General features: G+C 45.7%; 1 protein-coding gene across 11 annotated transcripts in view; it reads right to left on the reverse strand.

Annotated features, from left to right (window-relative positions):
* Positions 1 to 18002, reverse strand: part of stk11ip (serine/threonine kinase 11 interacting protein) — a 130078-nt gene that overhangs the window by 57115 nt on the left and 54961 nt on the right. For 9 of the 11 annotated variants that reach the window (XM_059967576.1, XM_059967565.1, XM_059967569.1 and 6 more), the window contains 5 exons: positions 15509 to 15664; positions 13665 to 13749; positions 10983 to 11363; positions 8364 to 8548; positions 733 to 876 (listed from right to left, as the gene is read on the reverse strand). In XM_059967576.1, the coding sequence (XP_059823559.1) occupies positions 733 to 876; positions 8364 to 8548; positions 10983 to 11363; positions 13665 to 13749; positions 15509 to 15664 (951 nt within the window). The remainder of the gene's footprint in view (positions 1 to 732; positions 877 to 8363; positions 8549 to 10982; positions 11364 to 13664; positions 13750 to 15508; positions 15665 to 18002) is intronic. The other 2 variants (XM_059967566.1, XM_059967568.1) reach the window with 2 other exon arrangements.

Raw genomic sequence — 18002 nt, forward strand, 5'->3', positions numbered from 1 at the left:
AAATGTTGAAATTGAACCTGAATCCACCACTTCAGAATCAGGTTTAATATCACTGACATATTGTATATCGCAAAATGTGCCATTTTGCAACAGCAGTACAGTGCAATGTATAAGTTACAAAATAAAGAAAAAGTGCAAAGGAGTAACGAGGTAGTGTTGTGTGGAGGGAAGGAAGCTGTTCCCAAAACAAGGAGTGTCTTCAGACTCCTGTACCTCCTCCTTAATGGTAGTAACGAGGAGAAAGCATGCCCCTGAAGATGGGGAGGGGTGATGGAGCTGGCTGTAACATTAGGGCACGACAGTGCAGTGAAGGGCACGGAGGGAAGAAGATGTACTCTCTTCCAGGGAGGGGGTACAGTCCAGAGCAAGGGAGAGAAGCCGTCTGGTGGAGGGGGGGAGAGAGAGTTGGGGGGTATCCAGAGGGGGAAGCATAACATTGTTAGAACTTACATTCATTTCTGAGTCAAAAATTTCTGCATATTGAGCAACCTAATGCCCAAACTCCCACAATGCTTTCCAAGAATGATCACTGGCAGTCTCTACTATGCACTCAACTTTTCCCTCTCTGCCTCAATACACTGTGTAATGAATGATATTTATGAACAGTATGTAAGGCAAGCTTTTCACTGCATCCCAGTACACGAGACAATAACAAACGAATTCCAAATCCACCTCCATATCCGTTTCTTTTCAAGACCAGGTATGGTGACGACAGGCTTCACAGATGCTCACCTGAGAGGCCTCCTGGGGATTGGTATCCATGACGACGTACTTGCGCTTGCGTTTGTCCCTGCGGATGTAGCTAAAGCAGCACTCCACTGAGGGAAGAAGCCGGCCTCTGCTCTGCCGAGAAAGGCAACACTCAGAGTTATTTTCCTGCAATAAAGAAGACTGCGTTACGGGGAACCTGGACTACCGGGACAGGAGTACAGCACATACCTTGTACGAGCATACTGCTGTGCTCGCAGCTGGGGAGGGTCTGGTCACTGATCACCACAGATTTTTTTAAAATTTAGAGCTACAGCACGTGAACAAACCCTTCTGACCCAATGTGCCGCTAATTACTCCCATGTGAGCAATTACCCTACTAACTGGTACTTCTTTGGGATGTGGGAGTTAACTGGAACCAGAGGACCGTACAAACTCCCTACAGTCAGCAGCAGGACTTGAACCCCAGGTCGCCCATGCTGTAGCAGCATTACATTAACCACTGCGCCACCCCATCGTGGTGTTAGCAGGTCTGACCGAGATCATGGAGCCTACAGGCCCGAGTCCACATCTGCTGGAGGCTCACGCTGGGGTAAAGGAACTGCGTGGGTGGGAAGGAAGGAACTGGGGTGTTTTTCCTGTTGTTGTTTGGGGCTTGTGTTCTGTGTTGTTCTGCCCAGTATTACAGGTATGTTGTGTGGACGCAAGAATGTTCCAACTCGAACATCTTTGGAATGTGTGAGGAACCAGAGCACCCGAAGGAAACACACACAGTCGGGGGAAGAACGTACACACTTGGGTGTGTAGGCTTTTAATGTAAACAGCACACTTCACTGGATGTTTCGATGAACATCTGACAGATAAACTTGAATCTTACTATCTTGTACCTCCCCCAGACCAGTTCAACCTGGAGACACTGTGGACGACGGCAGATCAGAGTTCTGCCATTGAGAGTCACCACAGGCCTCCTTTCCTCAGATTATTGAGCAGGAAGAGTTAGGCAGCTAGCATAATGCTTTACAATGCCAGCGATCACCGATCGGTTCAATTTCTGCCGTTGCCTGTAAGGAGTTGGTATGCTCTCCCCCAAGGCTTTGCGAGTTTCCTCCGGGTGCTCTGGTTTCCACCCACATTCCAAAGACTCTCCAGCAGACCCCGACTCGGGCTGCAGGCATGTAGCATAGCAGTTAGCACATCACCATTACAGCACAGGGTTCATTGCCTGCTGCTGTCTGTAAGGAGTTTGTATTTCTCAACATAACTGTACGGGTTTCCTCCAGGTTAGGGTTAGGTTATGGGGCACACTACACTGACAGTCAACACTTATGGGGTGCTCCTCAGACAGTGTTGGTCAATAACACAAACGACGCACTTCACTGTATGCTTCAATGTATATGTGACAAATAAAGGTAATCTAATCTAGCTTGATTATCTATGAAAGCTCCTGGGACACGGAGTGAATGAGAAGCACGGTAGAAAAGAAACTTTACTTTTTAAATGCTAATTATTTCCACTAAGAGATGCATTAGCAACTCGAGAACAGAGAGCATTAGGGCTTTGGCATTTGGAGTTCAGTTGCATCATCTGGAAGGAGTGTGAACTTTCCTCTCCATGAATGCATCAGTTTCCTCCCACAGTCCATTGACTACTGGTTAATTGGACATCGTAAATTGTCCTGTGATTAGGCTAGGGTTGAATAGGTGGGGTGCCTGGTGGTACGGCTCATTGGGCACTGGATAGATGAGTAGATGGATAATTTAACGATTGGCAAAGGAAGCAGGTTTTCCGAGAGCTTTTTCGAAACAGGTTAGGTGCAGTAATCCAGGACACGCTGGGTAGTAGGGGCAGATACAATGGGAGCTTTTCAAATGGAAACCACTTCAAGGGATGTTCTAACAGGCACTTGGGAAAGAATGAGCGAGTGCAAAGAGCTCTGCTTAGGAAGCTAAGCTTGTTGCCAAGCACACTAACAAACTTCAGCATCAAGCTCCTCCAGCAAAGAACATAGAAGCACCTGACGGCAGGGTCAAAGCAAGCACAGCAGGTTCAGCTTTCACAAGGCACATTACTGTAGTTGAACACACACGGGGGTGGGGGGGGGGTGGGGGGTGCGTGTGTAAGCGCCGAGTCTCTGTTCCTCCCAGCGTGCTGGAGCAGAGATAATCAGGTGATGGATAGTGCTCATAAACAAGAGATTCTGCAGGTGCTGTGAATCTGGAGCAACACACACAAAATGCTGGAGGAACTCAGCAGGTCAGCCAGCCTCTGTGGAGGGGAACAGTCGATGCTTCAGGCCACCAGGAGCGGAAAGGAAGAGGGAAGCTGCCAGAAACAATCTTCTCCTCACCTCTCCCAGGTGCCCCTCCTTCTTCCCCTTCTCTTATAGTCCACTCCTGTTCTTTCAGGATCCTCCCTCCCCAGCCCTTTGCTTTTTCCACCTACCACCTCCAAGCTTCTTTCTTCATTCCCCCCACCCACCCGGCTTCACCTTCTATCATGTTTTCCTCTCCCTCCTCCCTGGCTTCTCATCCTGGCACCTTCCCTCTTCTCTCCCAGTCCGGATGAAGGGTCTCAGCTCGACTGTTCATTTCCATGAATTCCTCCAGCATTTTGTGGTGGTTGCAAAGGCTAGTGCTCCCCATAACTTTATGAACACAAGAGATTTGCCTTCTTTAGAGCCGTGGCTCTTGCGAGACCGTAACAGGGAGCGGCAGCCCAAGGAGGGGACGGAGAGCGTGATCCTGCTGCCTGTCACCACACCGACGGACTCGCCTCTGCATGGCTACGTGTTACCAGGCGGGCAACGCTCACAAGCCGAAGCTGTTGCACGGCGAGTGTGCGAGGTCCAGTGAACCAAGGTGTGACTTCAGGCAACAAGCAGTGACCAGTGAGAAGTCAGCACCACAGGCAATGCCCCAGTGTAGTGTGTGTTTAGTGACAAGAGACCCTCGCCATCAGGATCAAGTACATCTGGGCAAATCCTTGTAAAGAGGTGACACAGGATTGAAAGATATAGAATCCTTGTGGGTAGAATGATGAAACTGTACGGGTTAAGGAATCCTGATGGTGGTTACACATGGGTCTCCAAAGAGTAGCTAGGATGTAGGATACAAATTACAAACGGGGTTGAAAAGGCATGTAAAAACAGCAATAATGTAAGAAATAAGAGCAGGAGTCGGCCATCCGGCCCGTCGAGCCTGCTCTGCCATTCAATAAGATCATGGCTGATCTGACCATGGACTCATCTCCACCTACCTGCCTCTCCCCCATAACCCTTAATTTCCCCTATTACGCAAAAATCTATCCAACCTTGTCTTAAATGTATTTACCGAAGCAGCCTCCACTGCTTCACTGGGCAGAGAATTCCACAGATTCACCACTCTCTGGGAAAAGCAGTTCCTCCTCATCTCCGTCCTAAATCTTCTCCCTGAATCCTGAGGCAATGTCCCCTAGTTCTAGTCTCACCTACCAGAGGAAACAACTTCCCTGCCTCTATCTTATTTATAATTTTTGTAGGTTTCTACAAAATCTCCTCTCATTCTTCTGAAAACTAACCATTCGCAATTCATGCTCAAGCACACCAAACCCCTTCTGCACAGCAGCGTGCTGCAATCTTTTAACATTTAAATAATAATCTGATCTTCTACTTTTCCTTCTTTGCATTTACCATCATTGTACACCATCTGCCAGACACTCACTTAATTTATCTATATCTCTCTGTAGACTCTCCATATCCTCTGCACAATTTACCGTCATCAACGAATTTAGATACAATACACTCCCTATCTTTATTGCTCGCTTAGTGGCCCTTCGTTGCTTTTTAAAATTTTCCCAATCTTCCAGTTTCCCACTACCCTTTACGACTTTGTACACACGAGCTTTCAGTTTGATGCTTTCCTTTATTTCCTTAGATATCCATGGCTGGCTCCATGTTACAATAGTGATGGGGGATTTCAGTGTACAGGTATATTGGGAAGATCAGATTGCTGCTGGATCACGAGAGGGAGTTTGTAGAATGATTAAAAGATAGCCTTTTAGAGCAGCTTGGGGTTGATCCCAGTAGGGGAGAGGTAATTCTGGATTAGGTGTTGTGCACTGAACAAATTTTAATATGAAGCTTAAGGTAAAGGAAACACGAGGAAATCTGCAGATTCTGGAAATTCAAGCAACACACACAAAATGCTGGTGGAACACAGCAGGCCAGGCAGCGTCTATAGGGAAGCACTGTCGATGTTTCGGGCCAAAGCCCTTCGTCAAGTTCTGACAAAGGGTCTTGGACCAAAACGTCTACAGCGCTTCTCCTTATAGATGCTGCCTGGCCTGCTGTATTCCACCAGCATTTTGTGTGTGCTGCTTAAGGTAAAGGAACTCTTTTGGAGGCAGTGATCATAATATAGAATTCACTCTGCAGTTTGAGAAGTTTAAGTCAGATGTATCATTATTCCAGCGGAGTAAAGGGAATTACAGAGGCACAAGAGTGAAGCTGGCCAAAGTTGATTGGAAGAGGACACCAGCAGGGATCACTGCAAAACAGCAATGGCAAGAATTCCTGTAGGCTATTTGGAAGGCACAGGATAAATACATTTCAAGGATGAAGAAATATTTTAAAGGATGAGGAAACTGGCTGACAACAGAAGTCAAAGGCAAGCATTAAAGCAAAAGAGAGGGCATTAATATATCAAGAATTAGAGGATTGGGAAGCTTTTAGAAACCAATAGAAGGCAACTAAAAATCAATAAGGAGAAAATAGAAGAAATATGAAGTTAAGCTGGCCAATAACATAAAAGAGGATACCAAAAGTTTTTTTCAAATATATAAAGATTAAGAGAAAAGGAAGAGTGGATATAGGACTGCTGGAAAACTACACTGGAGAGGCAGTGATGGGGTAAAAAGAAATGGCAGATGAACTTGAGTATTTTGCATCAGTCTTCTCTGTGGAAAACTAGCAGTATGCCAGAAATTCGAGTGTCAGGAGGCCAAAGTGAGTGTCGTTGCTATTACGAAGAAGGTGCTTGGGAAGCTGAAAGGTCTGAAGGTAGATAAAAATCACCTGGACTCGATGGACTACCCCCCCACCCCGTGGCTGAAGAGATTATGGAGGTATCTTTCAAGAAGCACTGGATTCTGGAACGGTTCCAGATGACTAGAAAATTGCAGTTGTCACTCCACTTTTTAAGAAGAGAGGGAGGCAGAAGAAAATAGAGACCGGTTAACCTGACTTCAGTAGTTCGGAAGATGCTGATATTCATTATGAAGGATGATATTTTGATGTACCGTAAATTCCGGACTATAAGCCGCTACTTTTTTCCCACGCTTTGAACACTGTGGCAACACTGTGGCCTATACTACGGTGTGGCTAATGCATGTTTTTTTTTTAATGCCGCCAAAAACATTTTGCCTCGTAACAGTAGACCAATAAAATTGATGAGTAGTTCACAGAGGTCCAATGAAATTGTACGATAAATCAAGCGCCCTTCCACAATTAAATTATTGTAAATCAGTCATTTGTACTCACCCTCATCAACATGGAAAACACTCGAAGAAAAGCATATGATGCAGCTTTTAAGTTAAAGGCGATCGATCTGGCGGTTGAAGAAGGAAATTGAGCTGCTACGCATAATCTTGGCATAAATGAATCGATGATGAGACAGTGGAGACGCCAGCGTGAAGAACTGAGTCAATGCAAAAAGACGACAAAAGCTTTCAGAGGTAATCATAGCAGATAGCCCGAACTTGAAAACTTTCTTGAAGACTGGGTTAACACACAGAGAGCAGGCGGCCACGGTATTTCCACCATGCAGATCAGACTGAAGGCTAAAGCAATCGCCACCAAAATGAAAATCGAAGATTTTAGAGATGGGCCATCGTGGTGTTTTAGATTTATGAGACGAAAAGGCTTGTCCGTCAGGGTACGCACGACTCTGTGTCAGCAGCTCCCTCCCGACCACGACAGGAGGTCTAACTAACTTCCGCACATTCACTCAAACAAAGATAGCGGAGAATTCCATCTGGCCAGATGATATCATAAATATGGATGAAGTACCTTTGACGTTTGACCTGCCTCTCACTCGGACTGTTAATAAAAAAGGTGACTCGTCCATCACCCTGAAAACAAGTGGCCATGAGAGAATGCATTTTACTTGTGTTCTGAGCTGCACAGCATCCAGACTAAAGCTTCCACCGATGGTGATTTTTAAGCGGCTGACAATGAAAGTTCAGTGAAAGCTGCCATCAAGACTACAAACTCAATTCCAGCTGTGATTCCTGGGGGGGGGGGGGAGAGAGAGAGAGAGAGGGAGAGAGGGGGGGAGAGAGAGAGAGTGGGGGAGAGAGAGAGAGGGGAGAGAGGGGAAAGAGGGGAGAGAGGGGAGAGAGGGGAGAGAGGGGAGAGAGGGGAGAGAGGGGAGAGAGGGGGAGAGAGGGGGAGAGAGAGAGAGAGAGAGAGAGAGAGAGAGAGAGAGAGAGACACTGTGGCATGTCGAATACTGGGTGAACGAGTATCTTTGGAGTACTGTAAGTCTGTGACTTTGCTGCTGCTTTGCTGCACACTTGAGTGCTTGGTGGTGGGTGCCGATGCTTTTTTTTGCCGGTGGGGGAGGGCTATTATTGCTTGCTACCTGTGGGGAGGGAGGTTTTTACCTGTGTGGGAGGGAGGGGAGCTGGGGTGACTTTGGGGTTCTAACATTTAACTGTCATTCATTCTTTGGGGGCACTCCTCTGTTTTCGTGGATGGTTGTGAAGAAAAAGACATTTCAAAATGTATATTGTATACATTTCTCTGACATTAAATATACCTTTAAAACCTTTTATGGCTGGCTGTTGGTGACTAGTGGTGTTCTGCAGGGATCAGTGTTGGGACCATTGCTTTTCACATTATATGTTAATGATTGGGATGATGGAAGTGAATGCTTTGTGAACAAGTTTGTGGATGATACTCCTGTACTCAATACTTTTATTGAGTTATGAAAGCCGGTGTACCAAAGTTGTCTAACTTTTAGATACCACTTTCAAGGAATTATAGATCTGTTTTCCCAGATCATCTCCACCATGGATGGTCTTAGACCCGGCTGCGAAAGGAAGAAGGTTGGGCATGGGGCTAGCAACCCCATCCTGTAAAAGCCTACAGCTACAACAATGCCAACAGAGGCTCCAAAGACCTCAGCCCTGGGAGAGGAGGGATCTTCACCTCAGAAACGTACTACGCTATGTGGTGAAAGTGTAAACCACAGGGCTGGTCAACCTTCTGCTGGCCCAGGATACAGGACTCAGGTGAGCTGCTGTTGGCAGTAGTGGTGATGGGTTCAAGAAGAGAAGAACTTTCCCAGATCTTTCTGTTCTACCCCATTCCTTAGTGCCTCACATTCACTGTGCAAGTCTTACAGGAAAGTGAGCGTACTTTCCTCAGATCACCTCAAAATTAGAAATCCAGATGACAATCTCTAAAAGGGAGGTGGTGAAATAGATGCAGGAAAAAAACAAAATAAAAAAAGCCTTGATATAGAGAACAGAAGGAAGTGGCAACTAGTTGCAGAGCTTCATCAAAGAGGTTTCTTTTCCTGCACTTCTGTAAAGCAAGATCCTGGTGGCGCCTGGTGTCTGGGAAGTGAAATTACCCGTGGTGGGTAGCCTGGCACCTGTGCTGAGGCTCGACTTACCGGCCAGAACTCCTCGGCCGTGTGGATAGAGGTCAGGGTGCTGAGTTCCAGCCTCTCCAGGATGTCCGCATTCATCAGGTCCACCTCCAGCAGCGCCTCCTCCGTCACACGCAGGAAGATCCAGCTGTTATCCAGGTCAGGCTCACCCGCCACTACTCGGCCCACGATGAAAGGCTGGCAGACATCTGTGACGGACAGAGCATAGCCTCTCTGTAGTACTGAACTATAGCACACCACACACAATTCTGGCTGTTTTAATATGAAGAACTCTGAACTGATTTTACAATCTGCAGACTCCTTTTCAAGGACTCGTTGCAATTCATGTTCTCAGGATTATCTTTATTTGCGCAAATTACTTTCATTAGCAAAAAAAAAGAACATGATGGAACAGTACGGGCCCTTCAGCCCACGATACTGTGCCGAGCACTTAACCTACTCTAATAGCAATCTACCCCTTCTCTCCTAAGTAGCCCTCCTCTTTTCTAATATCCATGTGGCTATCTAAGAGTCTGATAAATATCCTGAATGAACCTTCCTCTACCACCATCCCTGGCAGGGCGTTCCACATACCCACCACTGTGTAAAAAAACTGACATCCCTCTGACGATTCCCACTTCTCCAGCCTTAATCTCTTTTACTAATCAACTTCTCAGCTCTTTACTTCACCCCTCCCCCTCCTGGTTTCACGCCTCACCTAGCAACTTGCATTTCTTCCACCCTTTCTTACTCTGACCTCATCTTCTTTTTCCCAGTTCTGATGAAGGGTCTCAGCCTGAAATGTTGACTGCTCCACAGATGCTACCTGACCTGCTGAGTTCCTCCAGCATTTTGTGTTTCTGTTGCCCATCTGGTCTAAGCCGACCCAGATTTCCATTCAAGTTTGTCTCACGTCCCTCTAAAACTTTTCTATCCAAGAACCTTTTAATTGTCATAATATACCTGCCTCAAACCTCTTCATTTGTCCCCTCATTCCATATATGCACCACCTATTGAAAAAGTTACCCCTTCAGTTCCTATTGTATCTCACCCCTCCTGCCTTAAACCCGTGCCCTCTAATTCTTGATTCCCCAATCCTTAGGGAAAAATGGGGAACTAATTAACATTTAAAAGACATTTGGACAGCACATGCAGAGGAAAGGTTTAGAGCAGGAGAGGAGAACCCTTTTGAGAGCATGTATCTATAGTGGTGTCATGGTGACTTTGAACAGAGATCAGCATTGATTAATAAATTAGTATCAATCACTATGGATTTTCAGAAAAAAATATGAATCTGTTGTCTATTTGTGTATTCATTGATGTATTATTAATAAAAGTGTAGCAGACACAGATTGAAATAAATGAAGAATTGAATTCATCCAGGTCTGCAAGGATTTCAAAATGTATTATCCAATGTCACGTGTTCTTGCAACTGTCTTGTTGGCACCAGGCAGACAGACATTTCCTGTGAAAATATCTCACTGCTCAAGTTGTAAAAAATCATTTGCTGCTAGACTTGGCAGTAAAGATGATCATTATGTATCTTTTTATTATGGGTGGGGTTTAGAGAATCAAGGGGCAGCACTGCATGTCACCTGCCAACAAAATTTTTACCTGTGCAATCTTGAGCAGGCATGCCAGATGTTCACCACCCCTATTAGGGGGAACAACCCAAGCTTGGCCAATCTATCTTTGTAGCACAAGCCCTCCATTCCAGGCAGCATCCTAGGGAAACTGTTCTGCACTTTCTCTAAAGCCTCCAAATATGCCACCTGCTCACTATTCCTGTGGGGGATATGAGTCAAATGCAAATAAGTAGGACCAGCTAAGGTGAGCGTCCTGATCTGCGTGGACTAGTTGGGTTGAAAGGCCTGTTTCTGTTCTGGGGAAATGTTACAGGGCTTTAGAAACGTGGATCATGAATCAGTGAAATGGTCAATCAGTTATTGAACTAGAAAGGATGCAAAGAAAATGTGAATGGACATTACTGGGACTGGAGGGTTTGATTGATAAGGAGAGACTGAATTTATTCCCCCTGGAGTGTAGGAGGTTGATGAGAGACTTTACTAGGTAAAGCTGTCCCCATCATTGAGCACATCTACAAAGAGGGCTCTTGCAGGAAAGCAGTATCCATCAAGGACTCCACCATCTGGGCCATGCTCTGTACTCACTGCTTCCCTGGGTCCCACATCACCGGGCTCAGGAACAGTTATTACCACTCACTATTAGACTACTGAACCAGCGTGGATAATCTCACTGAACTCAACTCTGAACTGATTCCCCACTTTCAAAGACTCTACAACTCACATCCACAGTATTATTTATTACTTATTTATCCATTATTACTTGTTTTGCTTTTTGCACTCACACAATTTGTCCTTTGCACATTGTTTGCCCATCTTTATGTGTGGCTTTTCATTGATCTATTGTGTTTCTCTGTGAATGTCCACAAGCAAATGAATGTCAATGTGGTATATAATGACATATCTGATAATAAATTTACTTTGAACTTTGAAATCATGTGTGAATGTAGATAAGATGGATCATCACAGACTTTTCCCCAAAGGTTTGGATCAACAGTGACCTTATGAAATGGCAGAACAGAATTAAATAGTCGGACCTAGGTCCACACATCACCCATACCTCTCACAGGCTCTTCCTCTCTCTTTTCCACTATTGTCACTGATTCATCCACACAAACACCATCCTCAGGGGCGAGGTAGCTGGAAGGGGTGCAGTCCCCTTGGCCGACCGGGAGAGCGGCAGTGAGAGTCGCCTCCTCCTCCTCCTGCCCTATACCGAGGTCAGCCGAATCCTCAGAGATGCCCCCCTGGCTGGCGCTGCCCGCGAAGTCGCCGATGGAGGCATCAGCCTCATCCTTGGTGGTGCTGCTGTCAGTGGGTCTGCAGCCTGCCTCCTTGCCAGGGCCATTGAGATAGTGCTGGTATCGCAGCCAGTCGTCACCGATTTGTCCTCGCAGTTCATCCATTCTCTTAATATCCTCCTGATGTTGCAGGGCCATGTCTACAGAGAGGAAGCTAATTGATCATACGGAGTAATTGCTGGGCCGGAAGGGCCTGTAACCATTATCTCTAAATATCCTACTAACCCTTTCCTATCTCCTCATACTTATCCAGATGTTGTTATCGTAACTGTCTCAATCTCTTTCTGCAGTAGCTCATTCCATATACCCACTAGCCTCTGCATGAATAAATTGCCCCTCAGGTTCCAATGAAAAAGATACATAAAGGTCAGTTCAAAATCACTCCTCCACAGAAGACTTTTCACCCTCCCAGCGTCAGGACCATCATACATAGGATACTCCTTTACCTTGCACACCTGTGTCATCAGAAAAAGGCATTGTGGCCAAGTTCGCAGATGATACAAAGATAGTTAGAAGTGCAGGCAGTGTTAAAGGAGCAGGACTTAAACAGATTGGGAGAATGGGCAAAGAGATGACAGATGGAATATAGTGTAGGGAAGTGTATGGTCATTCACTACAGTAGAAAGAATAAAGGCAAAGGTTACTTTCTAAACGGGGAGAACATTCAGAAATCAGAGGTGCAAAGGGACTTGGAAGTCCTTGTGCAGGATTCCCTGACAGTAACTTGCAGGTTAATGGTAAAGAAGCAAATGCAATATTAGCATTCATTTTGAGAGGACAAGAAGTTAAAAACAAGGATGTAATGCTGAAGCTTATAAGGCATTGGTCACACCACATTTGGAGTAACGTGAGCAGTTTTGGGCCCCTTATCTAAGAAAGGGTGTGCTGGCATTGGAGAGGGTCCAGAGAGGGCTCACAAGAGTGATCCCAGGAATGAAAGAGTTATCACGCGAGGACTGTTTGATGGCTCCAGGCCTGTATTTGTTGGAGTTATGAAGAATAAGGGTGGATCTCATGGAAATCTATTAAATATTGAAATGCCTAGATAGAGTGGACATGGAAGAGGGTGTTTCCTTAAAGTGGAGCGAGTCAAGGACCAGAGGGCAAGGCCTCAGAATACAAGGACAGAGAGGAGGAATTTCTTTAGCAAGGAGCAGTTAACCAGTGGAATTCATCGCCATAGAAGGCTGTGGAGGCCAGGCCAGTGGGTATACTTATAGCAGAGATTGATAGGTTCCTGATTACTAATGATGTTAAAGGTTTCGGAGAGAAGGCAGGAAAAATGGGGTTGTGGAGCACAATAAACCAGCCATGATGGAATGGCAGAGCAGATTTGCGCTGAATGGCCTAATACTGCTCCTACGTCTTATGTCTTAAATAGCAGTTTAACGTCCCAAAATTCCCCACTTCACACTGAGGACCACAAAGGACAATGCAACCTATCTGTCAGCAAGACACACAGTCACGGAGTGAGGGTGAAAATGAAAAACTCAATCTGCAAAACAACGTTGACTGTGTCTGTAACACAAGTGACTCTGCACATGCTGGAAATACAGAGCAACACACATAATTCTGGAGGAACTCAGAAGATCAGGCAAGATCAATGGAGGTGAATGAAGAGGCAACATTTCAGGCTGAGACCCTCCAACCAGACTGGAAGGGAAGGGGGCAGGAGCCAGAATAAGGTGGTGAGGATGTGGGGGGAGTACAAGCTGGCAGATGATAGTGGATGTAGAAAAGGGCTGAGAAGGAATCTGATAGGAGTGGACAGGGGACCAGTGAGCTATGACCCGTGATTCTACAGATGCTGAAAATCTTGAGCAATGCACACAAAATTCTGGAGGAACTCAGCAGGTCAGGCAGCATCGACAAAGGAGACTTCATTTCATTCTGGTTTCTGCCCCCTGATAAAGGATCTCAGCCTGAAATGTCGAGGTCAAGAGTCCATCTTGTTATACTAGAGAACTATTCAATAGGCTTATAACTTTGCGGTAGAAGCTGTCCTTGAGCCCGGTGGTACAGGCTTTCTGGCTCTCCTATCTCCTGCATGATGGGAGAGTGGAGAAGGGAGAATGTCTGGGGTGGGTGGGATCTTTGATTACAGTATGTTATCTGCTTTACTGAGGCAGTGAGGTATAAATAGAGTCCATGGAGGGGAGACTGGTTTCTGTGATGTGCTGAGCTGATTTCACAACTCTCTGCAGTTTCCTAATGGTCACATACAGGGTCCTACCCGAAATGCTGACAGTTAATTCCTCTCCAGAGATGCTACCTGACCTGCTGAGTTCCTCCACCATTTTGGTCTGCGTTTCCTCAAGCATGTCTGTGCACGGGGCGCAGTCTGCAGAGGAAACAGACTGCCTGCATTCTATTAAGACTCCTGCCCTCAGACTAGCTTCTCAACCTCGCAGAGTAGTATGGACGAAGCAACAGCTACTCACGAGACGGGGCCACCTTTTTCCGAACCTCCGGGTCACTGTCGCTCGGTTCCGAGATACTGGCAGCTCGCACCTTGACTTTGTTCTGCTTGGTGTTATTAGAGAAAAATGAAATAAATAAATGTTTGATCACACAAGTCCGAGGTACACAAAAAGATGTGGAGTATAGATAAGGTAAATGTAAGCAGGCTTTTTCTAGTCACCTACCTAGAGGAAAGATAGTAATACAATTGAAAGGATACAGAGAAAATTTACAAGGATGTTGCTGGCACTTGAGGGCCTGAGTTACAGGAAAGGGTAGGGAATAAAGGTTAAGAATAAGAGGAGATTTTATAGAGGTATACAAAAGTATGAGAAGCATAAATAGGATAAGCAAGTAGGGCTTTTCCACTGAAGGTAGGTGAGAATTAGAACTAGAGGTCATGGGTTAAGGATGAAAGATGAAATGGTTAAGGGGAACATGAGGGTAAACATATCACTCTGAGGACGGCGAGTCTGTGGAATGAGCTGGCCGCGGAAGATGTGGATACAGATACGACTGCATCATTTAACAGAAGCTTGGATAACTACATGGATGGAAAGAGTATGAATGGCTATAGTTCAACTGCAGATCGATGGGACTGTGCAGATTAAGTTTGGCATGAACTAGATGGGCTGAAGGCCTGTTTCTGCGCTGTAGCACTCGTGACTGTAGAGACGTCCCACTTACAGAGTCAAAACAGGCGACTCATCCCAACTCCTTGTAGTTTTTATACTCCATAAAGACTTAGCCCCTCCTTCATCTTAGCCCATGATCATTCACTGGTTCCTTTGCCTGATCACCCAGTAGTGGGTGCAACAATAATGGCTCAGTGGGCAGAAACTATCACACATTTAATCATTATGACTAGAACTTGGGAATTACTAATTGAAACATTTTAAACACAAGAGATGGTGCAGATGCTGGAAATCCAAAGCAAAACACACAAAATGCTGCAGGAGCTCAGCAAGTCAGGCAGTGTCTATAGAAATGAATAAACAGTCACTGTTTTTGACTAAGGCCCTTCATCGGACTCCTTGCAATGAGACATCTTTCCTGGATTACAGCAGCTTTTTGGCTGTACAGGTCATGCAAATCCAGGTCTCGGGATCATAGTTACACATCATGAAACAGGCCCTTCAGCCCAACTCGTCCATGCTGAAGATGCTTAAGTGTGCAAGTCCCTTCACCTGCTTTTAGACCATCCCCTTTTTTAAACCACCTTGATTTTGGGCAACTTGGCAGTGAAGTGATTAGTGTAATCACCATTTACACAAAGCGCCAGCGACTGGGCTTAATTCCGCCACTTGTCCATAAGGTGTTTGTACGTTCTCCCCGACACTGCACAGATCTCCTCGGGGTGCTCTGGTTTTCTCCCACATTCCAAAGACGGATGGGTTAGTAGACTAAATGGCAACATGGGTGTAATTGGGCAGCGTGGGCCGGTTACCGTGTTATACCTCTAACTTTCCAAACCTTTCCTGTTCATGTAACTGTCCAAATGCCTATTAAATGTCATAATGGCATCCATAGTGTAGTGGGCAGCGTAACTGTCAGGTCTGGCTTCAATGCCTGCTGCTATGATCGTGTGGGTTTCCTCTCATATCCCAAAGATGGTAAGCTTCGGACTGATGCAAACAGCACATTTCATTTTAAATGTCAATGCATGTGACAAATAAAGCTGATCTTTTTATGTTTTGAAATCTTCTTTAACATATCAAAGGGCCAGTTCAATGGGACAAGGGCTGCTACACACACACACACACACACACACACACACACACACACACCCCCCCCCCCCCCCCCTGTGTCAGGTGGAAATGCTCACCTTTTTTCGTGTGATTGGGGCAGGAACACCATCTGTCAAACGCTGGCAATCATTGTAATCACTGGGCGTTGAGGAGTCCAGAACATTCTTGAGCACGCTTCCCCGAGGAGAGTGGCGTCCAGTGTGGCTAATGAGCCTGCCAGTCTTTGAGAGGTACTGAAGTGGGGAAAGATAGACAGGATAATGTTTAAGGACAACATACACTCATTTTCCTCTCACCCCTTCCCTTCTCCTCTCTGACTCCCATGGTCCAGTCCGCCTGGTATCAGATTCCTCCTTCAGCCTCTTCCACCTACCCACCTCACCTGGTCTCACCTGTCATCTGCCAGCTTGAATTCATTACCATCTCCTCCCACCTTCTGATTCTGGCTTCTTCCCCCTTCCTTTCCAGTCCTGATGAAGGCTCTCAGCCTGAAATGTTGACTGTTTATTCCCTTCATAAATGCTGCTGAGTTCCTCTAGCATTTTAGTCACAGAGCACAACACCAGAGAAACACGCCATTCAGCCCATCTACTCCATGCCGAATTGTTACTCTGCCTGGTCCTATCGGCCATTTTGTGTGTGTTGCCCAGCAGACAAAACCTTTGTGGGCAACATAATTACTGTAGGACCCTGCAGGTCACCACGGTGCTCTCCCCGTCACATTGACATATTCTTTCCCTTCTCCCCACCACACCCTACTTTCCTTTTTGTAAAACAAACAGCAAAAATGATGGACTGATTGGCCTGATATTTTCCCCCATGTCCTAAGGCCCTCTCCACCCCAAATTCACCCAGACTGATCCTAGATTCATGTTCACTAGATACACACTTATCTATCACATATACATTGAAACAGAGTGAAATGTGTTATTTGCATTAACAACCAAGGGTGTGCAGAGGACAGCCTGCATGTGTCACTACAAATTCCGATGCCAACACAAACAGAAGCAACAGCAAAACAAGCTCCTTTCCAATCCGCCCACAACCACCCACACAGACAGGCTGCCTCCAGACCTCTAGCCCTTGGCCCTGGGCTCCAGACATCGGGCCTCCACCAGCTCCACTGCTCTCAGCATCATAGGTCCAATCCTCCCTTCAGTAATGTGCAGGATGTTCATTTCCACGAGTTCTGAGTAACCTCCCTCATTACAGCATGAAGATGATAGAGACTTTTGCAATGCAGGAGCGGACAGTGATGGCAACAATGGGTATCCAAACAACAAGGGATTTATTGAAAATTGGTGCACCACAAGAGTACGCCATTTCAGGACAGCCTCACATACCTCTCCACATGTGTGATTACACATTTCGGGTAGCACAGCAGAGGAGCAGTTAGTGTAACACTTTACAGTGCTAGCAATCAGGATTCAATCCCACTGCTGTCTGTAAGTAGTTTGTATATTCTCCCCATGACCGTGTGCATTTCCTCTGGGTGCTCCAGTTTCCTCACACATTCCCATGAGATGGGGGTTAGAGTAAGTGAGATGTAGGCATACTATGTAGTTAGCATGGTGACTAGCGGGCTGCCCCCAGCATATTCTCGGTCAGTGTTGGCCATTAACACAAAAACAATGGTCTTCACTGAAGGCGTTAATGTACATGTGACAAATAAAGCTCATACTTAAACAGAAAACTCAGTTAACTGGGTACTGATTGTTATATTTCTCCAATTACAACATTACACATTTACAGTAAAACGAGGTTTGTGTTACAGAATAAAACACCTAATTATCTGGAAGTTTAACTTAGTTAAATGTAAACCCAAGTTTCAGCCACAACAATAGTGGCATGTCATAACAATTATCAGACAATATAGCTCTGTGCAATAACAGCTGCTTCCCATCTACCTACTGCTGAACTTCATCAGCTGTTCCCTTTTACCACTCAGCACTGGACCATAGACATAGGAGCAGAATTAGGCCATTCAGCCCGTTCAGTTTGCTTCTCCATTGCAAAAGTCGATTTATTTTCCCTCTCAACCACATTCTCCTGCCGTCTCCCCATAATCTTTGATGCTCTTTCTAAGAAAGAAACTAGCAAATTTTGCTTGAAATATATCCAATGACTTGGCCTCCACAGCCATTTGTGCTAATGAATTCCACAGATTCACAGCCATTTGTGCTAATGAATTCCACAGATTCACAGCCCTTTGCCTAAAGAAATTCCTCCTCATCTCTGTTCTAAAGGGACGACCTTGTATTCTGAAGCTGTGTGCTCTGGTCCTAGATTCTCCCACTACAGGAAATATCCTTTCCATGTCCACTCTATCTAAGCCTTTCAATATTTGCTAGGTTTCAATGAGATCCCCTCATGAGTTTAAACTCAGTTTAAGGTCGTCGCTAATGCTGTAAAGTATTGCCATGAAGCCGTAACGCCCTACAATTTGCTTTAAAATCCTACTCTTCAACCTTCTCTGCTTCTGAAGAAAACAAGCCTAGTGTGTCCAATCCCTCACCATAACTGAAGTCCTCTAGTCCGGCAACATCCCATTGAATCTCCACTGCACTCTCT

Source organism: Hypanus sabinus, chromosome 4, assembly GCF_030144855.1.
Source record: "Hypanus sabinus isolate sHypSab1 chromosome 4, sHypSab1.hap1, whole genome shotgun sequence".
In the NCBI taxonomy this organism is placed as follows: Eukaryota; Metazoa; Chordata; class Chondrichthyes; order Myliobatiformes; family Dasyatidae; genus Hypanus; species Hypanus sabinus.